Below are 18,245 nucleotides of genomic sequence, written 5' to 3' on the forward strand. Positions count from 1 at the left end.
ATCATCTAAAAAATATAGCCAGAGTCCGCCCAATTCTCTCTCGGGCCAACACAGAGATGCTGATGCATGCTTTTATTACCAGTCGCATTGATTACTGTAATGCCCTGCTCTCTGGTCTTCCTAAGAAGAATATTTCAACTTTACAACTTTTGCAAAACTCGGCAGCTCGTGTGCTGACGAAGACCAGAGGGCGGACCCACATTACACCGGTTTTAGAATCGCTGCATTGGCTCCCCGTGTGTTTCAGGATAGATTTTAAAGTTCTTTTATTGGTTTTTAAATGTCTTAATGGTCTTGGGCCTTCTTATCTCTCAGATCTGCTTTTACCATATGAACCCTCGCGGACCCTGAGGTCCTCTGGTACTGGCCTTTTGATTGTCCCTAAAGTCAGGACACATACTCACGGAGAGGCAGCTTTTCAGTGGTATGGTCCTCGTCTGTGGAACAGCCTGCCGGAGGAGCTCAGGGCCGCAGAGAACGTACATGTTTTTAAGAACAGGCTCAAGACCCACCTTTTTAATTTAGCTTTTACTTAGCGTTTATTTATTTTATGCTTATTTATTCTATCCTGCTATTTTATTATTAATTTAGGCTTTACCTAATATTTATTGATTTTATTCTTATCCATTTTTTAATCTTCTTACTCTATTTATATTTATATTGTATCCCCTTCTTATTTATTTTATCATTTTACCCTGTATATAGCCTATTGTGGCATATCTCCAGTGTTTCCTCGGAGGGGGCTCTCTGCACCGGGGCTGTGATCGACCGTGGCTGCTGGGTCGCTGGGGGTCCTCTCAGCCTGGCTGGGGGGCTCCTTTGCCTCCCTCCTGCTGTGTGCCCAGCCTGGAGGCTGCGGTCTGTGACCGGCTCTCGGTGCAGACGGCTCCCTGTTATAGTGTTTCCTCACTTGGCTCATGTGAACCCAGCCCAATTTTTACTCTTTAAGTGTGCGCGTGTGTGTGTGTGTGTGTGTGTGGGGGGGGGGATATGTGTGTATTCACATCATTTATGTTAATGAGAGTGTGGGGAGTGAGTTGGAGGGTGGGGTGGGCTGCTTTTAACTATGTAAAGCACTTTGTGCTACATTTTTTGTATGAAAAGTGCTTTATAAATAATGATTGATTGATTGATTGATTGATTGATTGATTGATTGATTGATTGATTGATTGATTGATTGATTGATTGATTGATTGATTGATTGATTGATTGATTGATTGATCGAACGAACATAGGACACATTAATCTCATGTTCACCTCAAAGAAAAACATCAGTAAACACAGTAAACTGCAATCCCTTAAACTGCATTTCTTAAATATAAAGGAACAGCTACCATGTACTCACAGTTTAAACTGTTTTTAAATTAGTTTCAGTTTCTCGGTTCCTTTCTTCTTAAATTTACAGGTTCTCAACAGTCACTTTATTATGTATACCAGTTCACCTGGGCAAAAATCCCTTATTGATGTCTGAGGTTAGAGGAGAATGGACAGAAAGGAAGCTGATAGGAAGGCAAGGTTAACTCAAATAACCACTCAGAAGAACATCTGCTAAAAAGCATCTCTCAACGCACAACACGATGGGCTACAGCAGCAGAAAAGCACATTGGGGGCTCCTGTCAGGAAATTGAAGCTATCATTTGCAAGCTAAATTGGACAACAGGTGACTGGAAAAACTGCTTTCCTGGTCTGGTGCTGATGACCTTGGTCATGATTTCTGCTGCAACACTTAAATGGCAGTGTCAGAATTTGGCATTAAAAAAAGCATGTTGCCAGGTATCATTGGTTCAGGGTAGTGTTGGTGTATGAGAGCGTTCTTTTACATTTACTGCACTCAGCCTTTGGTTTAAGGAAAGAATTGTGTTTAATAGGAACGAAGTGGTGCGATCTCTCAGGCCCACTACTTTACCTGATGTGCGTATATTGTGTCATATACCAGCGTCCACATCACTCCTGAGAAGTATAGCGGGAGACACACGGACCAATCACAAGAGCCTTTAATAGCGGACCAGCCGAGCAGAGCGCCCCAGTTGAAAGTGAGTCCTAAAGTGAGAGAAGAGAACAAGAGAACAGCTATAGTTCTGGTAATCTGTAAAATATTAACTCTAGACAAAGAACACTACAAGATAACTTTACACAGCACATACCCAACACAAACTGTGGCCAGTAAGTGAACCTCTTCATCAGTGGGTAGGTGATAACAAGAGATAAAGAAGCAGCACCCAGAGCTATACTGTGAGAGCATTTTGAACAATGTGAGGGAAAGACTGCAAAATAACTGGATAAATAATCACTTTTAGTTACACTATGAAAATTAACACACTGTAGTAATATTGTGATCCAGTTCAACTGTTGCACTGATTTTTTTTTCTCATGACTCGGAGGATTTAATCTAACCTATATACCTGTTCCTATTCTTCTATTTATATTTTCTTAATAAAATGTCATTAACGTTCATACATAAAATTGATTCTGAGTACCTGTAATAGTTGAGACACAAAAGAACCCCAAGTGCAAGCGAGAGCTGCCCTCCCAGGAAGACCAGCGCCTGCATTCGAGAAATCTCTCCTGATGCGATTGGTCGAGAGGCTGTGCGGGACACCTGCGCAAAAACACGAACACTTTCAATTTATCAGAGCTGAAAAATAAACACTTTGAGCAGGGGAGTGACAGTGACACAGGTAAGTCTAACGTCTGCTTAGAAATGGAAGTTTAATTTACTTTATTGCAAAAACATGTCCTGTTCTTTGTTTGGAGTCAGCTGTAAGAAAATCTCATTTACTTTTTTGTCGAAGTCTTTGTCCCACATGTCATTGATGGTGCAGCCGGCCCCTCTCATGAGAAGAGCACCTGTACCAAACAGTGTGAGCATGCCCAGATCTGGGAAGCATCCAGGGTTAGCAGCCAGAGCAATGCTCCATGTACAGGGGAGGTACAGCAGCCATGTCCCTACGATTAAAAGGCAATGAATTTCAAGGGAATTAAACAAGGAAGTAAGATAAGAACAGAAACAAAGCCCACAAAGAGATGAATGTGCAGCCAATAGCTACATTAATCTGGTGGCATTTTAAATGTGGTTTGGTTTTAGATGCATCTGTGCAGTGACACTGAAAAAATGCAGGGGCAAGATATTTTAGACTCATTGTCTTACACAGTAATTACATAAGAGTTTTACAGTTTGGTAGGATTCTTTCAAAGAACAATTTTAACAATTATTATCTACATCATGAGTTAGGGCTACATGCTTACAAAGATGCTTCCCTGTTAGTGCCAGTTAATAGCTCTACAAGGTCAAAGATGATGTGCTTATTTTAGCCATTTGTTTTCTGAAGACTGTATTAATGTTATATAGCTTCTTGTTTTGTTCTGTTTTGTTAACATGGTGAAAATGCTGCTAAAAATCGTTCTGGGCTTAAAGAGTGCATGTTTGGAATAAAGTCAAAATTCTGCAATATTCTAGATATCAATATTTTTCTTTTAAACTGACACAGATAAAAATCATTGCATAGCAGAAAATGAATGTGTAGACATGGTCATAATGACCTGCTGAAGTTAAACCTGAGTACATGAGCTTGCTTTGTCACAGTAGGAAGGAAAAACTCCCTTTTAACAGGGAGGGACGGCTATCTGTCGCGACTGGTTGGGGTGAGCGAATGAAGACACGACAACCCAACAATGTGATGTTCATATAAGTACAAACCTATAGGTTTGTCCAGCCTCATCAGCCGGAGGTACGGTTGGACGTGTACTGGTGCTGAATTTACTATAGTAGCAGCTGATAAACTGAACCGTCTTCTCCCGTTTTGCTGTGTTTCAAGAAGTCTTATTGATGACCAGATTGCAGATTGGTTCTTAGGCTTTCTCTTCCACACACGGGAGTCTGAGGGGGGCCCATCTCCAGCCTGTATCCCTTCCTTCTGGGTGAAGCAGGTAGAAAGTGTTATGGTTCAAAATATTGGGGATGGAGACAAGAGAAAAACCACAATAACAACACTGGTCCGGCCGGGTCAAGTCAAACGATGATTTTAATGATCACACACGTGGGAGATGGACACTGATGCAGACAGCCTCAGATCTCAAAATGGTGGAGCATTGCTCAAACTCTTATAGCCTCTGGTTCTCCCACCTTATCATAAAAGCCTAAACATTCACATGCTTTTCTCTCACACGGCGCCTAAGCTACGACCTTGGCTCCCCGTTTATCTGCTCCTGCTGAGTTGGGGCAGAAAACTCCAGTATATTCTGTTCTCTTCTAATCAGACAAATAAGGCGATGACTTTCTGCAAACAGTATTTCTTATAACATCATAAAACAATATCATTCATCCACAATAAATCAGCAGTCTAATGTAATGCAAATCAGTTTAACGAATGCAATAGTTATCAGCTTCTTCTAATTCAGGAGAATAATGAAAACTAAAACTACATAATAATTCACAATCTTTAGTTAGGGGTATAACATGGCATAAAATAATATTATAATCTAACAATTGACATCGATAACAAGCTCCATGGTGGATCCTTTTCAGAGTGCTCAAAGCTAGCTTGGCTGTGAACATGGTGTCTCTGCACACACAGAAGCAGAAAGACACATGCAAACGAAGGTTAAACAAATACATTTGGTACAACAGAAACAGAGATGTGTGAAACTTTTGGCTGAAACAACCTGACTGTTTTAGCTGTTTAGGTAAGACACTGCACACACCTACATGAGACAAGCTGGTGTTACAGTAACAAGGCTAAGCTATCACTGAAAATATAATTCAATTCAATTCAATTTTATTTATATAGCGCCAAATCACAACATAAGTCGCCTCAAGGCGCTTCATAGATACAGAGAAAAACCCAACAATCATATGACCCCCTATGAGCAAGCACTTTGGCAACAGTGGGAAGGAAAAACTCCCTTTTAACAGGAAGAAACCTCCGGCAGAACCAGGCTCAGGGAGGGGCGGCCATCTGCTGCGACCGGTTGGGGTGAGAGAAGGAAGACAGGATAAAAGACATGCTGTGGAAGAGAGACAGAGGTTAATAACAGATATGATTCAATGCAGAGAGGTCTGTTAATACATAGTGAGTGAGAAAGGTGACTGGAAAGGAAAAACTCAATGCATCGTGGGAATCCCCCGGCAGCCTACGTCTATTGCAGCATAACTAAGGGAGGATTCAGGGTAACCTGATCCAGCCCTAACTATATGCTTTAGCAAAAAGGAAAGTTTTAAGCCTAATCTTAAAAGTAGAGATAGTGTCTGTTTCCTGAATCCAAACTGGAAGCTGGTTCCACAGAAGAGGGGCCTGAAAACTGAAGGCTCTCCCTCCCATTCTACTTTTAAATACTCTAGGAACAACAAGTAGGCCTGCAGAGCGAGAGCGAAGTGCTCTAATAGGGTGATATGGTACTACAAGGTCATTAAGATAAGATGGGGCCTGATTATTTAAGACCTTGTATGTGAGGAGCAGGATTTTGAATTCAATTCTGGATTTAACAGGAAGCCAAAACAGGAGAAATATGCTCTGAATGCTACCAACACACTTGCTAACTCTAGTGTGATATAACGCCAAAGCAAGCTTACAATGAAGGTTACAATAGAGAATATACCGATTTTAAAAAGACCAAACACTGGACAGATGACAACCACATCAATACTTCCCTGCTGGGTCGTCATTGGTCGTCTCTTCTTTGAGGCTGACAGACAAGTTGGAGGACCAGCGCCTCCAACTGGTGTGGAGTGTGCATCACAATTTCCTTACTGGTTAAATAAAAACCAGGTCTCACACTAACTAGTTTTTATTTTTTATTATGGCAGCTCCATATTCAGCATTCTTTATCCAGTATATCCACTTTGCCTCCTCTGCACATGTACAAACAATCAGTAAGTTGGTTTTATTCGTTTTTGTGGTTTCTTTTGCAATCCTCAATGGGAAATAGCTACAGAGGTCACTTTCTGTCAACCATATGTATGCAATAATATAAATAATATTCAGCTTAATGGAAGCTTTTATATGCCAATAGTTTTTTTAATAGCAGTGTTTTGTTAGTTTATCTAACACTGCTTCACCTAAGGCGTTCTTAACAATTGCCTGTTTCTTTCTTTTTTTGCACTTTTTAAGGAAAAGCACCCATGCTTTTTTGGTTAAAACCATATGTTTGAAAACCTCTTTGAACAAGCCCTGTAAGTCTACTTCACTTATTTTGTTCTTGTTAACATACAAAACAACCATGGAGTAGTAACTGATCGGATCCTAGAAATTTATTTCTGTTCATCTGGACCCAGCGTTTAGTAGAAACATTTTATCACTTATCTATGTGACTTCTTCAGTTTCAGCCGACTGCAGGCTTCACCAACTTTACAAACAATACGGCTGCATAATGACTAAAATAACACCAATAAGCCAGAAGCTTAGTTTCAATAAAAAAAAAAATTCAAAGTGAGTAATAAGCTAAATAAGTCCTAAACAGATTCTTAAATTTACTTGTCAAGACAGGGTAGGGCTGTGGAATATGCAACATTATTGCATATGCAAAAAACATGTGACAAATGTAAGCAGCATTACAACTGAAACCTCACTGCTCTTGCTGAACAGTGCTGCACAGGGCCCTGTTCCAAAGGGCTTCGGAGTTGACGTAAAGCGGCGATGTATGTCGGCAACCTTCCGATTACAAGGCGAACTCCCAACTCTTGAGCCACGATCGCCCCAAAGACTACAATGAGAATAGAAACAGAGCAGTGTGGCTGGTTAAGTGGTGCAGTTGATAATGAAAAACATGCTTTCATTTTGTACTTTTTAGTATGAGTACTATTCATTGTGAGATGAGGAATGGCTGCATTCACTGCATTATAAGATCGTGAAAGATAAACTCTTAAGCCCCTTCTCGTTTGAGAGATGGTCGTTCCTTTTTTACACAAACGGCCTCCTGCTTAAAGCAGGATATCTGCCTCGAAAGGATTTGCGCATCATGAACATATAAAGAGTGAATTTGAAACATATTGAGCAAAAACTGCTGTGAAGATGTGATATGTGACACAAATCTAGATCCTTTAATTTTCCCTAGAATGTTTTAGCTTTCATCTTGTTGTAAAAGCCAGACCCTCTGCAAAAGTCTGCAACATCAGTATAAAATTTCTCTGGGATACCAAGGTGATATTGGTAAAACAAAGCTTTTCTTGCTATCTTTGTGACCTGTGCAGCTCAGCAAGCATCGTCACTGCAAGCACGTGGCCAACTGCCTGCGATAGAAACCGAGCCTGAAAAAAGGATTTCTGTTATAAGTTTTTAATAACAATAGCGCCCATTTATTTAAATATGCGGTGCTATATAACACTTACAGTATGGAGGATTTGTTAATACCTTTCATTGGACATTATAATACCTATATCGCCGGCCATAAAAACAGAAAACAACACCATCACAAAAACAGAAAAGACTTTTAAAAGGGGGGCTTGGCGTTAAGGTATGAAATCTACGTACTTCCGGTTACTGTTTCCCCAGATTTCACAATGAACTAAGCGTGGAAGTAAAAAAAACAACAACAAAAAACTCCATACGTTTTCGTGAATATTAACAAACACATATTTTTTTTTATCAAATTGATAAAATTTAAAAAAAGTACAATTAAGAAATCCTAGTTCGTATTAAACCAAAATATCCTGTCGTTATATCGAATCTCGTGTAACTGCTGGTAAATAACATTATAACTGATATTTTAATTACTTACACAGCGGAGATAGTTTTCAGGTAGTTTTATTTTGAAGGGTTGGTGAATTCTACGGAAGTGAAGATGTTTTGTTGCGGTGGGGGAAGCACAGGCCAGGGAGAGTCACACACGCTTGAAAAATGGCGGAAACGTGCTCCGTGTTCATGCGACCTCCAGCAGCGGTTCAAAACGGTGCCTCCTAAGCCTTGTCCTGTTTTTGTGTGCATGCGTGAGTAAAAACCTTGCGTGCATCGCGCACTTTAGCGAGTTGCACATCTCGGCATTTTGTTAAAATAGGTAGGATCTGTTTATTCGGTTGACTCGTTTTACGTCTCCTTCCTGTTGAATATGCTACACTGAAAGTTAAATAGAGGTGTTGAGTTCTTTGTGCTGCCATATTTAAAGATAATATTAGCAAAGCGTACAATCTCGCTCTCTCGCTCTCTTTAAGTATTCACTTGTGTGTATAACTTAATAACGGATAACGAAGTAGTGTCGGATTATGTTGTGCTGCTTCTGTGCCTTGAGAAAAATAATAATCTGTTTTTTCAGTTGTCTAGGTGTGTCACTTAATGTGTAAGGCTGTGGGTTAAAAGAGGCATGCAAGATGGAAAACGGTATGTATCACAGAGGTATGCAACGTCTTTGTGAATAGATACTGACCTATGCTGATCTATACTGGTCTGTTGCCTGCCCCCTCAGATACAGTGGAGTGCTCCACCTCTGGCCACATCAAGCAAGTCATCAGCCAAGCAGTCACTGAAGAATCCCAAGTCGAGGCTTTCCATTGTAGTCACTGTGTGCTGATCTTCGAATCCAAGGTGTACCTTTTTGAACACCTTAACAAGGTGCATGGCCTCAATACAGAAATTTCTCTCAGAGAGGCTGGTTTATGCCCTGGGACTGACAAAGCCAACACAGAGAGCAGCAGTTCAGGAGATAATTTTAAATGCCAGAGGTGTGATTTTAAAGCTTGTAGTTGGGATGGTTTAAGTGAACACGAGGAACTGTGTCACAAAACTTCAGAAAATCCTAACGTGTCAGGAGGTGTCATCATTTCAGAAAACCTCGACAGCACTTTAAGTGTCATTTCAGCAAACCAGAACAATGAAGCTGCAGGAACATCGGAAGATCCATCAGTTCTTTCAGATATTTCTACCTCAGAAGCAAACTGCACATTAAAGGACCTGAAAATTTTGCAGGAATCTCCTTCAAGCTCCTGTCCAAACAGTAGTGGTGTGTTTAAAGTCACAGCAAAGTCTGTGATAGATATCACCGGAAGTAAGTCGTACCCTTTTTTGCACACTGACTTGACTACTGATTTGACTAAAACTCCGGAACAATTCAGAAAGGAAACTGTTCCTGACAGTGCTGTGAAGAGATCCAGTGGTAAAAGTTTAAAAGGTCATCCTGTCAAAAAAGCCAAGTTGGATAACGAAGAGATGCTCACGGAAAAAGAAAAAGAAAATAGACAACAGTCATCCAGCAGCGAAGTCAGCGAAGATGAAGACGAGGCAGACGCGGCAAAAGTGTATTCTTGTAAACATTGTGACTACAGCGACGTGGGCATCAGGCGAATTTCTGCCCATTATCAAAGTGACCACCCTTATATCAGATACAATTCTGTCTACATTCAGGACGCAAGTGATCACAGTGCCACCTTTCGTTGCTTGGAGTGTCCAGTTGAGTTTTTAAGCACAGCTGACCTCAAGAGGCACTACTTGGAAAATCATCCAGATGCCCCAGATGTATTTGCCATGAAATCATGTGGCCTCAGTTTGGTTTTCAAATGCTTTCTTTGTAAATTTACTATCAATCTATTGAAGTCTTTGAAAGAACATTACAAGGCAAAGCATGCAACATATGAAGTGGAGAATTCCTTATTGTTCTGCAGATATTCAATGTCTGAATGCCAAGAGGAATCGTCTCAGCTGAGTCTAGATGTTCACTACCAAAAAAGCCACCCAGATGAAGTAATCACATTAGATAAAATCAAACAGTCCGCTTGTCCCACATCACATGCAGCATCAGAGATGACATCTGAGAAGTGTTCAGATTCTGTGATTGTAGTAGATCATTCAGAGACCACACCAGAAGCCTGTAAGAATCGTTCAGAATCTTCCCAAACCACGAAAGGGGAATCTTCGAAGTTTCCAACAAAATCCAGTAATGAAATTACTACTGGACTGGACATTTCCTCATCCAGTTTACCAAATGAAACATTTTACTGCCAGTTCTGCAGTTACACAAGTACCGAGGTTAAGAGTATCCTTGGTCATCACTATGCAAAACATTCTATGGATGCACCAATAGGTACTGATGATGTCCTAGGGTACAGTGCTGAGATGCAGAAACGTCAGAGTGAATCTAAGATGTCAAAAAGTCCTTCATCTTCCCAATTTAATACTAGTAAACAAGTGAAGATGTGTAGGGAAAAAGAAGATCTGTATAAGGAGGATTACACAGCAGATGCCTCAGAAACAGGAGAGAGACAGAACAAGTCCTACGCATGTCCAGAAAACTTGTTTTACTGCCACAAATGCAACTTTGGAAATCCGTCTGTAAAAGGAGTAATTATCCATCAGGCTAAGGTTCATCGAAAGTGTAATTCCAGCACTAAGTGTGTTCTTGAATATACAGCTTTAATCCATGATGAAATCAGGAAAGCAAATGCAAAGGATTCCTCTTCTTCCCGTCTACCTCCTCCTATAATAAATGAAGGCGAAGAAAAAGCATTTTTTTGCCACTTTTGTAACTACAGGCATAGTACTTTGGATCGGGTAATGCGCCATTACAGCAAAACACATCATGGATTTAAGGCGAAGACTTCAGAAGTCCTTCTGCATACATCTAAGATCCACGATCAGGCACAGAAATCTCCTCTAACATCCACTCAAAATGAAGAAGCTGCTCAGGAAATCCTCAAGCTGAAAATGAAAAAGAAAAAAACAAGGAAGCATTCAAAGTCTTTGGTCATTTCAGCAACACCCTCAGTGACAACCCCACACACAAAGAGGTCCCTGAACTGTTACTCATACGCATGCGCATACAAAACTGACGTGATATATGCTCTGAAGACGCATTTAAGGAAAATTCACAAAGTAAAGCGTACAGTCACAGATATTTTAAGATATTATTTTAGACAAGGATCATTAAAGCGCGGCTATTATTGTGAATTCTGTGTTTTCAGACATGAAAAAGCTGCAGCAGTTTATGAGCACTACCAGGAACGCCACCTAGGACGTGTCCCCTGCGTTGAGTATGTAAATTCTCGGTTATATGCTGGTCCTGAAATGGTCCTTTCTAAAAAGAAGAAGCCTGATCTAGAGCAGAGTGGAGGCAATGGCACTGAAAACAGATTGCTATCCCAAAGATCCGGACAAAATAAAGCTGGTTTGTCTTGCAAAAGATGCTCTTTTAAATCTAAATCTTTGTCAGATCTGGCACACCATTACCGAATGGTTCATCCTTTGAATGCAAAACTTTCCAAGAAAACAAGCGCAAGCTGGCGGGTGGAAGACCAAAGTGACAGATCTCGCTCATTGTCCTCCAAAGTGTTCAAGTGCCTTTACTGCTCTGCAAATTTTAATAGCAAACAGGGTCTCCACATTCACTGTGGATTGAAACACCCGGAAGCTGTAATTGAAAGATTTGAACAAGAACAAAAACCAAAACAGCAGCGCAAAAAAAGAAGGCATAAGACATTGAAGTCTAGCATAACAGCAGAAAAAAGCCTCTTGATCTACAAGTGTCCAAAGTGTCCATATGTGAATGTTAGCTACCAAGGGACCCTCACTCACTGTCAAATGAAGCATCCAGCAATTGTAGTCTGGGCAGATGAACTTGAGACAGGTGAAGTCTTTGCATCAAACATGGTCAATTGTACTTTAGGAAGAAGTTCTAATGAAAGAGGGTACTTGTGTAAAAAATGTTCACAAATCCATGGATCACTGACAAAACTCAATGCTCACTGTAAGATGGTTCATCATGACAGAAAAGTGTATGAGCACACTGACACTGAAAGCCAGCCGGTTCACACATCTCGGGGCTCAGCACGGAAGGATGCCTCTGTGAAAAACAAAACTTCGAGAAGAGTAAAAATTGCGAAAAGTAGACAGGCTCCACAAACGGAAACTCCTGAGGCATCCCCATCAACTTTGCTGTCCGGCCTCCGCAGCAGCAAACAGTTGTACAAGTGCCAGATGTGCACCTATAAAGGACCGTATCGAAAATACCTCCAGCGCCACTACAAAAATTATCACAAAATGGATGCAGTCAGTATTTACAAACTTCTTGACAAATATAATAAGCGTAAATGGAACTCTCCCAGCAACGTACTTAAATCAGGCAACAGCACAAAGGTTAAATGTTTGAAATGTCCAGAATTAACATTCAAGTCGTCGCAGCTGCTCATTGACCACTATAGTACTTTTCACCGCTCAGAGTGGAAATTGGACTTTACTGTGTTGTCACTAGGATTGAGGAAAAAGAAAAACACAGGGGTTTACAAATGTGACCACTGCAACACACAATTAAATGGGATTCGAATGGTGTGTTATCACATGGATCGCCACAGAGCAAGGATGCTAGAGAAGGCCAAGGCTGCGCAGAGAAAGGAGTCGCTTATTAGCACAACACTAGAGCAAGAATCCAGCGAGGTAAGTTGACGCTGTAATTCCTGTCTACGCTCTTTGTCTTCTGATCTACTCGTGTTATTTGACCATTACTGTGATTTTTTTTTTTTTCCAGCCCTGCAGGCAAGATGAAATGACCACATTGGAAACTGTGAACGAGATTAATCGTTGGAACGGGACACCAGTACAGAGCGCCGCTACATCAGAACTCTCTGATGTACAGCAGCCAGAACTAGAATCGAATGGAGACAAACACACGTGTAGACAGTGCGGCCGGATGTTTATGTCATTGAAAGGCTTGCATTCACATGAGCACAGCCACGCAGCCCTGGCAGCCATCAAGAAATTGGACAATAGCTCCACATCTGGATTAAAACACAAGTAAGAACTTTGGGCTTTTTTTATTGTTAAAAACTAAACTAAAAAAAAAGTAATAATGGCTAAATTTAGACTCATATATTAAAGCAGTCACACCATTTTGCCACGTTTTTTTTTTTGTTTTGTTTGTTTTTATTGTTGTTGTGGGCTCACTTAAAAAGTAACATAGCCAAATGGAAATTTTAGCAGTTGGTCTTGTTTAGTCTGAAAAAGTACAGTGCCTATCTGGGTATTGGAAAACCTTTGCAGAAAAGCTTCTTTATCTCAACATTTTCACTTCCTGGTTAAATAAAAAGTTAGACTCCCCTTTCCCGCTTTCCTCAATTCCACCTCTATCCACTCCTGTATAACTTTAAACTGCACAAGAAGACCGTTTCCTCATAAATCGAAACAATGGCTTTCTGACAAGAGAACCAAAGTCGAGAAATTATACCTCCTTTACAGATTTTAGGAGTTACTTCATCTACTCTCTGTTTGACTAATGTATCTTTCGCAGGCTTGTTGAAATTGAATTTTGATTGCTTTGTTCGTTAAAGCAAGTCCCAAACACCCCAAGCTGTATTTTTTGTGAGAGTTGAATGATTGTGAACCTTTTTTTTTTTTTCTTTTTACCTCACCAGCATTAGCAAATATCTCATCCACAAATCTGGAACTCTGAGACCTTTTCTGTGTAGTTGCTGTACCTATCGGACAACAATCTTTGGCCTCTGGAGGAGTCATTTTATGAAAAAGCATAATGGTAAGAACTCATTTGTAAGATCACCAGTGGTATCTTATGAGCATTAAGTGTCAAATGCATTGACTTTGATCTGCGAACATTGATTTCAAAATCACCAGAATTTTTAAAATTAGTCTTTTGTTGTAGATTATTAGCATAAGTTTTCTGTATGCTGGATTTGGTCAAGTTAATATGAGTTGTCACAGGTGCATTTTATATTAGAAGCTGACTTTAACTGTTCAGACTGGGATGGTTTTGGCTTAGTTTTAAAGACAGCCACATCTTTCACAAGAAGGGGTTTGAGAGATTTCGTGTGGCTTTATGTCTGCGTTTATGTCTTTCCTTTTTCATTTGGTTATTCTTTTGCTGAATGCTTAGATCTCATCATGGCTGCAGCTGAGACTGAAGACAAAGATGAGAGTGAAGAGAGGTTTAAGGAGTCCTCTAATTCATCAGAGAAAATGAACAGCTTGCCTGAAATTGATGAGCGACCTGAACTGATTAAAGGCAAGTCATATCTCATGTTTTTTTGTGTGTGTGTGTGTGTTTGTTTGTTTGTTTGTTTTTTAAACTTGGTCTTGGTTTTCATAAAACAAACAGTTTTTGGTTTTGTAGCAGTACTAACAGACTGTGGGTCCTTGAAACTTTGACAGGATCTCTGTACTTGGAGCCCCCAGATGTGCGGCGCCAGTTAAACCACTACACCATGATGGCACAGAGCAGCATCAAATCTAAAGTGAACGTGCAACTTTCAAAATTACCTGAGAACAGCGTGCTTCACTGTGAGTTCTGCAATTTCAGCACTGGACACCTGTCTAGTATCCGGCGGCACTGCCTAAATCGGCATGGAAAGAAAATCCTCAGATGTAAAGACTGCAACTTTTTCACAGGTTTAAGGTAAGGTGCTGTAAGAGTTTGTAGTTTTGTGTGTACAAAAGATTTTTGGCTTTTTTTTTCTTTAATAAAATTTAGTGTGTTGCTAAAAATCTGCAAATTGTACTACTTAGCTTTAACTATTTAGCTTTTGTTTTTGAAAATGGAAAATGTACACAAATGATATTCTGGGATTGAAAACTTCGAAAATATTTTTATGTAAATATTAGGGCTGCTCAATTAATCGAATTTTAATCACGATTACGATCTGGGCTTTCAACGATCATTAAAAATGACTGAGCGGATTATTAGCCCCTCCCTCGTGCTTTACTCTCGCGCTGCTTCGTGTGGCAAATCGAGCGCACCTCTCTGCATTTTGAACACGTGTCACAACAATTAAGAGGACCCGAGGGAAGCTCCGAAAGCTAAGCAGAAGTTATTTGGAGAGGAGAGTGACTGCTGTTGGTTGAAAAGAGAGGTAAAAAAAACTTCAGTGGTGTGGAAACATTATGGGTTGGCGGAGTCAGACGTGGATCAAGTAGACATAGTGTGTAAACTTTGCTACAGTGTCGTAGCTGCACCACAGAGCAACACTGCAAAGTTCACTAAACATAGATGTTTACATTTTTCATTTATTTTTTATATTGCAAACATTTGCACTGTTATCAGTATTTGCACACTATTTTATATTATTTTTTGACAATCTTTAAAGTCATTATTCAATACATTGTTATTGTTAAATAAATATCGTCAAATAATCGAGATCTCAATTTCAGTGAAAATAATTGTGATTATAATTTTTGCCATAATCGAGCAGCCCTAGTAAATATTCGTTTTCACATTTGTTTTAAATGTTGCATTTATTCTCGCATTTGCATTCAGGATGAGTAATAATTGATACTTTTAATTCTGCATCATCACACATGCGCAGGATCTGACTAGTTTCTATAGTCAGGTGACATAATGCATTCCTGGTTTGCCTCAAGGAGGAGACACAAATCCCTTTGGGGTGGCATCGGGAAGAGAACCTGGCATAAAAGTGTGCTAAATCAAACATGCCGCGCTATCTGCTGTTTGAACCCTTTTTGAAGAAGAAGCTTCTTTTATTCAAATTTAGACATTGTTGTCAATTATTTTAAATGTATGGGAATAACTTGGATGAGTTTTATGAGGTATTTGACTTGACAGACATCTTGAATTTGTCATTTCTACTCATTACTCAACACGAGTTGTCACCAAACACCGACAGATTTGCAATGTTATCACTGATTTCTCCTGTTGTCATTAGGAAAACTCTGGAAATGCACATGGAGACGGGTCACTCTACCTGCCAGTCAAAGCCTACTCATCAGAAGGACCTCTGCTGCCCTTTCTGTCTGTACCAAACTAAGAACAAGAACAACATGATTGATCACATTGTCTTGCATCGTGGTATGTTGGAGCATTTGCAGGATTTGTAGGAACGTGTTCTGCTTTCCGATACCTGACGCTGTCACATAAGCATTCCCTTTTTTCCTTTTTTTTTCTTTACAGAGGAACGTGTAGTGCCAATAGAGGTTCGTCGCCCCAAACTGTCACGTTGCCATCAAGGCATCATCTTTGGGTCAAAAAAGGTATTCTCTTTAACTGATGGGCGGACGGTGCTCTTGTTCTACACACTGCTGTCATAACCATGAAGATTTAGAAAATCAAGAGAAAATGAAGTTGAATGAAGAATGAAGTTATTTAAGCCTATAAGAAACGTAAGCAGCAATTAGATGTCAGACGTCAACATGTCTGATATTTGAAGGGAGTAGCCAACGAAAGAGAGTGGGAGCATACATCCTAAAAATATGAATAGATATAAAAATGAACAAAGAATTCATCAGAATGACATTTTTAAATGTCAACCATGCATCTTGCTTAGTAGCACTGCATCACTTTCACAAGCTACATATAGACAGTGGACTTACTTTTGCAAAAGAATGGTTTTATTCACATATCACATTGGCTACAGAGACATTGGCACTGGGCCATTTGATTCCTTTAGTCTGAATGTTTTTGTAGTCCAAAAACTTTGCCACAAATCGGTTTAATATTGATTAAGGTTGCACCTAATGGAGTGATGCAGTGCATATCCTACCCCAATTCCTTGGCTATTAAAAAGTGCTACATTTACAGGGATTAAACCATAAGTAATGTCAAAGATGGACATGGACAACTACTGTGACACGATCCGTTGGTTTCTGAAATTGTGTTTTGATGCCCCAAGATTAGCATTTTCACCACAACCATCTTAGTTTCAAAGTAGGGCTGGGCGATATGGCCTAAAATCCATATCATGGTATAATTTGAAGCATGTGCGGTAACGATATATATCAGGATATATTCTTTTCTTCTGTATAACGTATTTTACACACTATAAGGCACACTTAAAATCCTTTAATTTTCTCAAAAATCGACAGTGTGCCTTATGTATGAATTCTGGTTGTGCTTACTGACCTCAAACCGATTTTGTGTTACACGGTGCGTAGAAATCAAAAAATGTTTTAGTACGACTTTGGAGAGCTATGAAAGCGCACCGCTTGATGGATTGCCGGAGCATTACGGCTGCCGTAGTCAGGAGCCTTGCGGAGTAATCCAAAACTCCGTCCACTTCAGGTCCCAAAGTCAAACACTGCAGCGTCACTGAGAGTTACAAACTATCGCAATTCTTTCATCTTTAATAAAATGATCAGCGTTTCTGCTCTACCAGGTGTAACAATTAAGTTTAACATCCAGGCATCCATGAAAACAGAATCTATTAAATTGAATGGAGTTAGAAGTTAGCAGGAAATTTGCTCGCTAGCTTCCACCTAAACATCATATAGCATGTTCTGACTGAGAGATTTCTGAAAAAATTAAAATGTACAGCTCTGCTATCACTTCCAACATAAATGAAGACAGAAAACTAAACAGCAATGACATTTGTAAGGTTACTGAAGTTGGGCTAGCTGGTATATAATGATGTCCTACGTGATTGCTAGCGACACAGCTACGTTAGCATAACATTAGCACAGTGAAGCTGAAGGATGAATGCCAACTTTTTCCCACTCGATAAAAGTTAACGTGAGGGTTTCTAGTGGTTAGGGACAAATGCAATTGCATGGCAGGATGCTGTAAACGGACCAAACTTCAGTCAGGAGAACAACTGAGATAATCCATCCACAATACGAGGTTAGTCATTAATATACTGCAACAACATGGGAATATAGCAGCTGCGAGAGAATTCAGCATTAACAGTGGGGCAAAAAAGTATTTAGTCAGCCACCGATTGTGCAAGTTCCCCCACCTAAAATGATGACAGAGGTCAGTAATTTGCACCAGAGGTACACTTCAACTGTGAGAGACAGAATGTGAAAAAAAATCCATGAATCCACATGGTAGGATTTGTAAAGAATTTATTCGTAAATCAGGGTGGAAAATAAGTATTTGGTCACTAACAAAAATACAACTCAATACTTTGTAACATAACCTTTGTTGGCAATAACAGAGGTCAAACGTTTACTATAGGTCTTTACCAGGTTTGCACACACAGTAGCTGGTATTTTGGCCCATTCCTCCATGTAGATCTTCTCGAGAGCAGTGATGTCTTGGGGCTGTCGCCGAGCAACACGGACTTTCAACTCCCGCCACAGATTTTCTATGGGGTTGAGGTCTGGAGACTGGCTAGACCACTCCAGGACTTTCAAATGCTTCTTACGGAGCCACTCCTTTGTTGCCCGGGCGGTGTGTTTTGGATCATTGTCATGTTGGAAGACCCAGCCTCGTTTCATCTTCAAAGTTCTCACTGATGGAAGGAGGTTTTGGCTCAAAATCTCACGATACATGGCCCCATTCATTCTGTCCTTAACACGGATCAGTCGTCCTGTCCCCTTGGCAGAAAAACAGCCCCATAGCATGATGTTTCCACCCCCATGCTTCACAGTAGG

The 18,245-nt window shown here is 40.2% G+C and overlaps 1 protein-coding gene and 1 pseudogene across 5 annotated transcripts in view; one reads left to right on the forward strand and one right to left on the reverse strand.

Annotated features, from left to right (window-relative positions):
• Positions 1–8,495, reverse strand: part of LOC146562903 (4-hydroxybenzoate polyprenyltransferase, mitochondrial-like) — a 24,357-nt pseudogene extending 15,862 nt beyond the window's left edge. The window contains exons 1-7 of the transcript XR_014894691.1: positions 8,356–8,495; positions 4,477–6,699; positions 3,698–3,934; positions 2,780–2,946; positions 2,478–2,599; positions 2,145–2,230; positions 1,907–2,040 (exon numbers count right to left, since the gene is read on the reverse strand). The product of XR_014894691.1 is annotated as a 4-hydroxybenzoate polyprenyltransferase, mitochondrial-like (transcript). The remainder of the gene's footprint in view (positions 1–1,906; positions 2,041–2,144; positions 2,231–2,477; positions 2,600–2,779; positions 2,947–3,697; positions 3,935–4,476; positions 6,700–8,355) is intronic.
• Positions 7,787–18,245, forward strand: part of LOC146562904 (zinc finger protein 462-like) — a 25,560-nt gene continuing 15,101 nt past the window's right edge. Inside the window, exons 1-9 of one of the 4 annotated variants that reach the window (XM_085295140.1) lie at positions 7,787–7,884; positions 8,245–8,309; positions 8,395–12,350; positions 12,442–12,707; positions 13,325–13,443; positions 13,801–13,929; positions 14,076–14,319; positions 15,584–15,726; positions 15,829–15,908. In XM_085295140.1, the coding sequence (XP_085151266.1) occupies positions 8,300–8,309; positions 8,395–12,350; positions 12,442–12,707; positions 13,325–13,443; positions 13,801–13,929; positions 14,076–14,319; positions 15,584–15,726; positions 15,829–15,908 (4,947 nt within the window). In that variant the 5' untranslated portion in view covers positions 7,787–7,884; positions 8,245–8,299. Of the gene's footprint in view, positions 7,990–8,244; positions 8,310–8,394; positions 12,351–12,441; positions 12,708–13,324; positions 13,444–13,800; positions 13,930–14,075; positions 14,320–15,583; positions 15,727–15,828; positions 15,909–18,245 lie in introns of all 4 variants that reach the window. The other 3 variants (XM_085295141.1, XM_085295139.1, XM_085295142.1) reach the window with 3 other exon arrangements.

This window comes from Mchenga conophoros, linkage group LG12, assembly GCF_057382185.1.
Source record: "Mchenga conophoros isolate Kocher_MC1m ecotype Shallow Benthic linkage group LG12, M_conophoros_male_GT1.1, whole genome shotgun sequence".
Taxonomy (NCBI): domain Eukaryota; kingdom Metazoa; phylum Chordata; class Actinopteri; order Cichliformes; family Cichlidae; genus Mchenga; species Mchenga conophoros.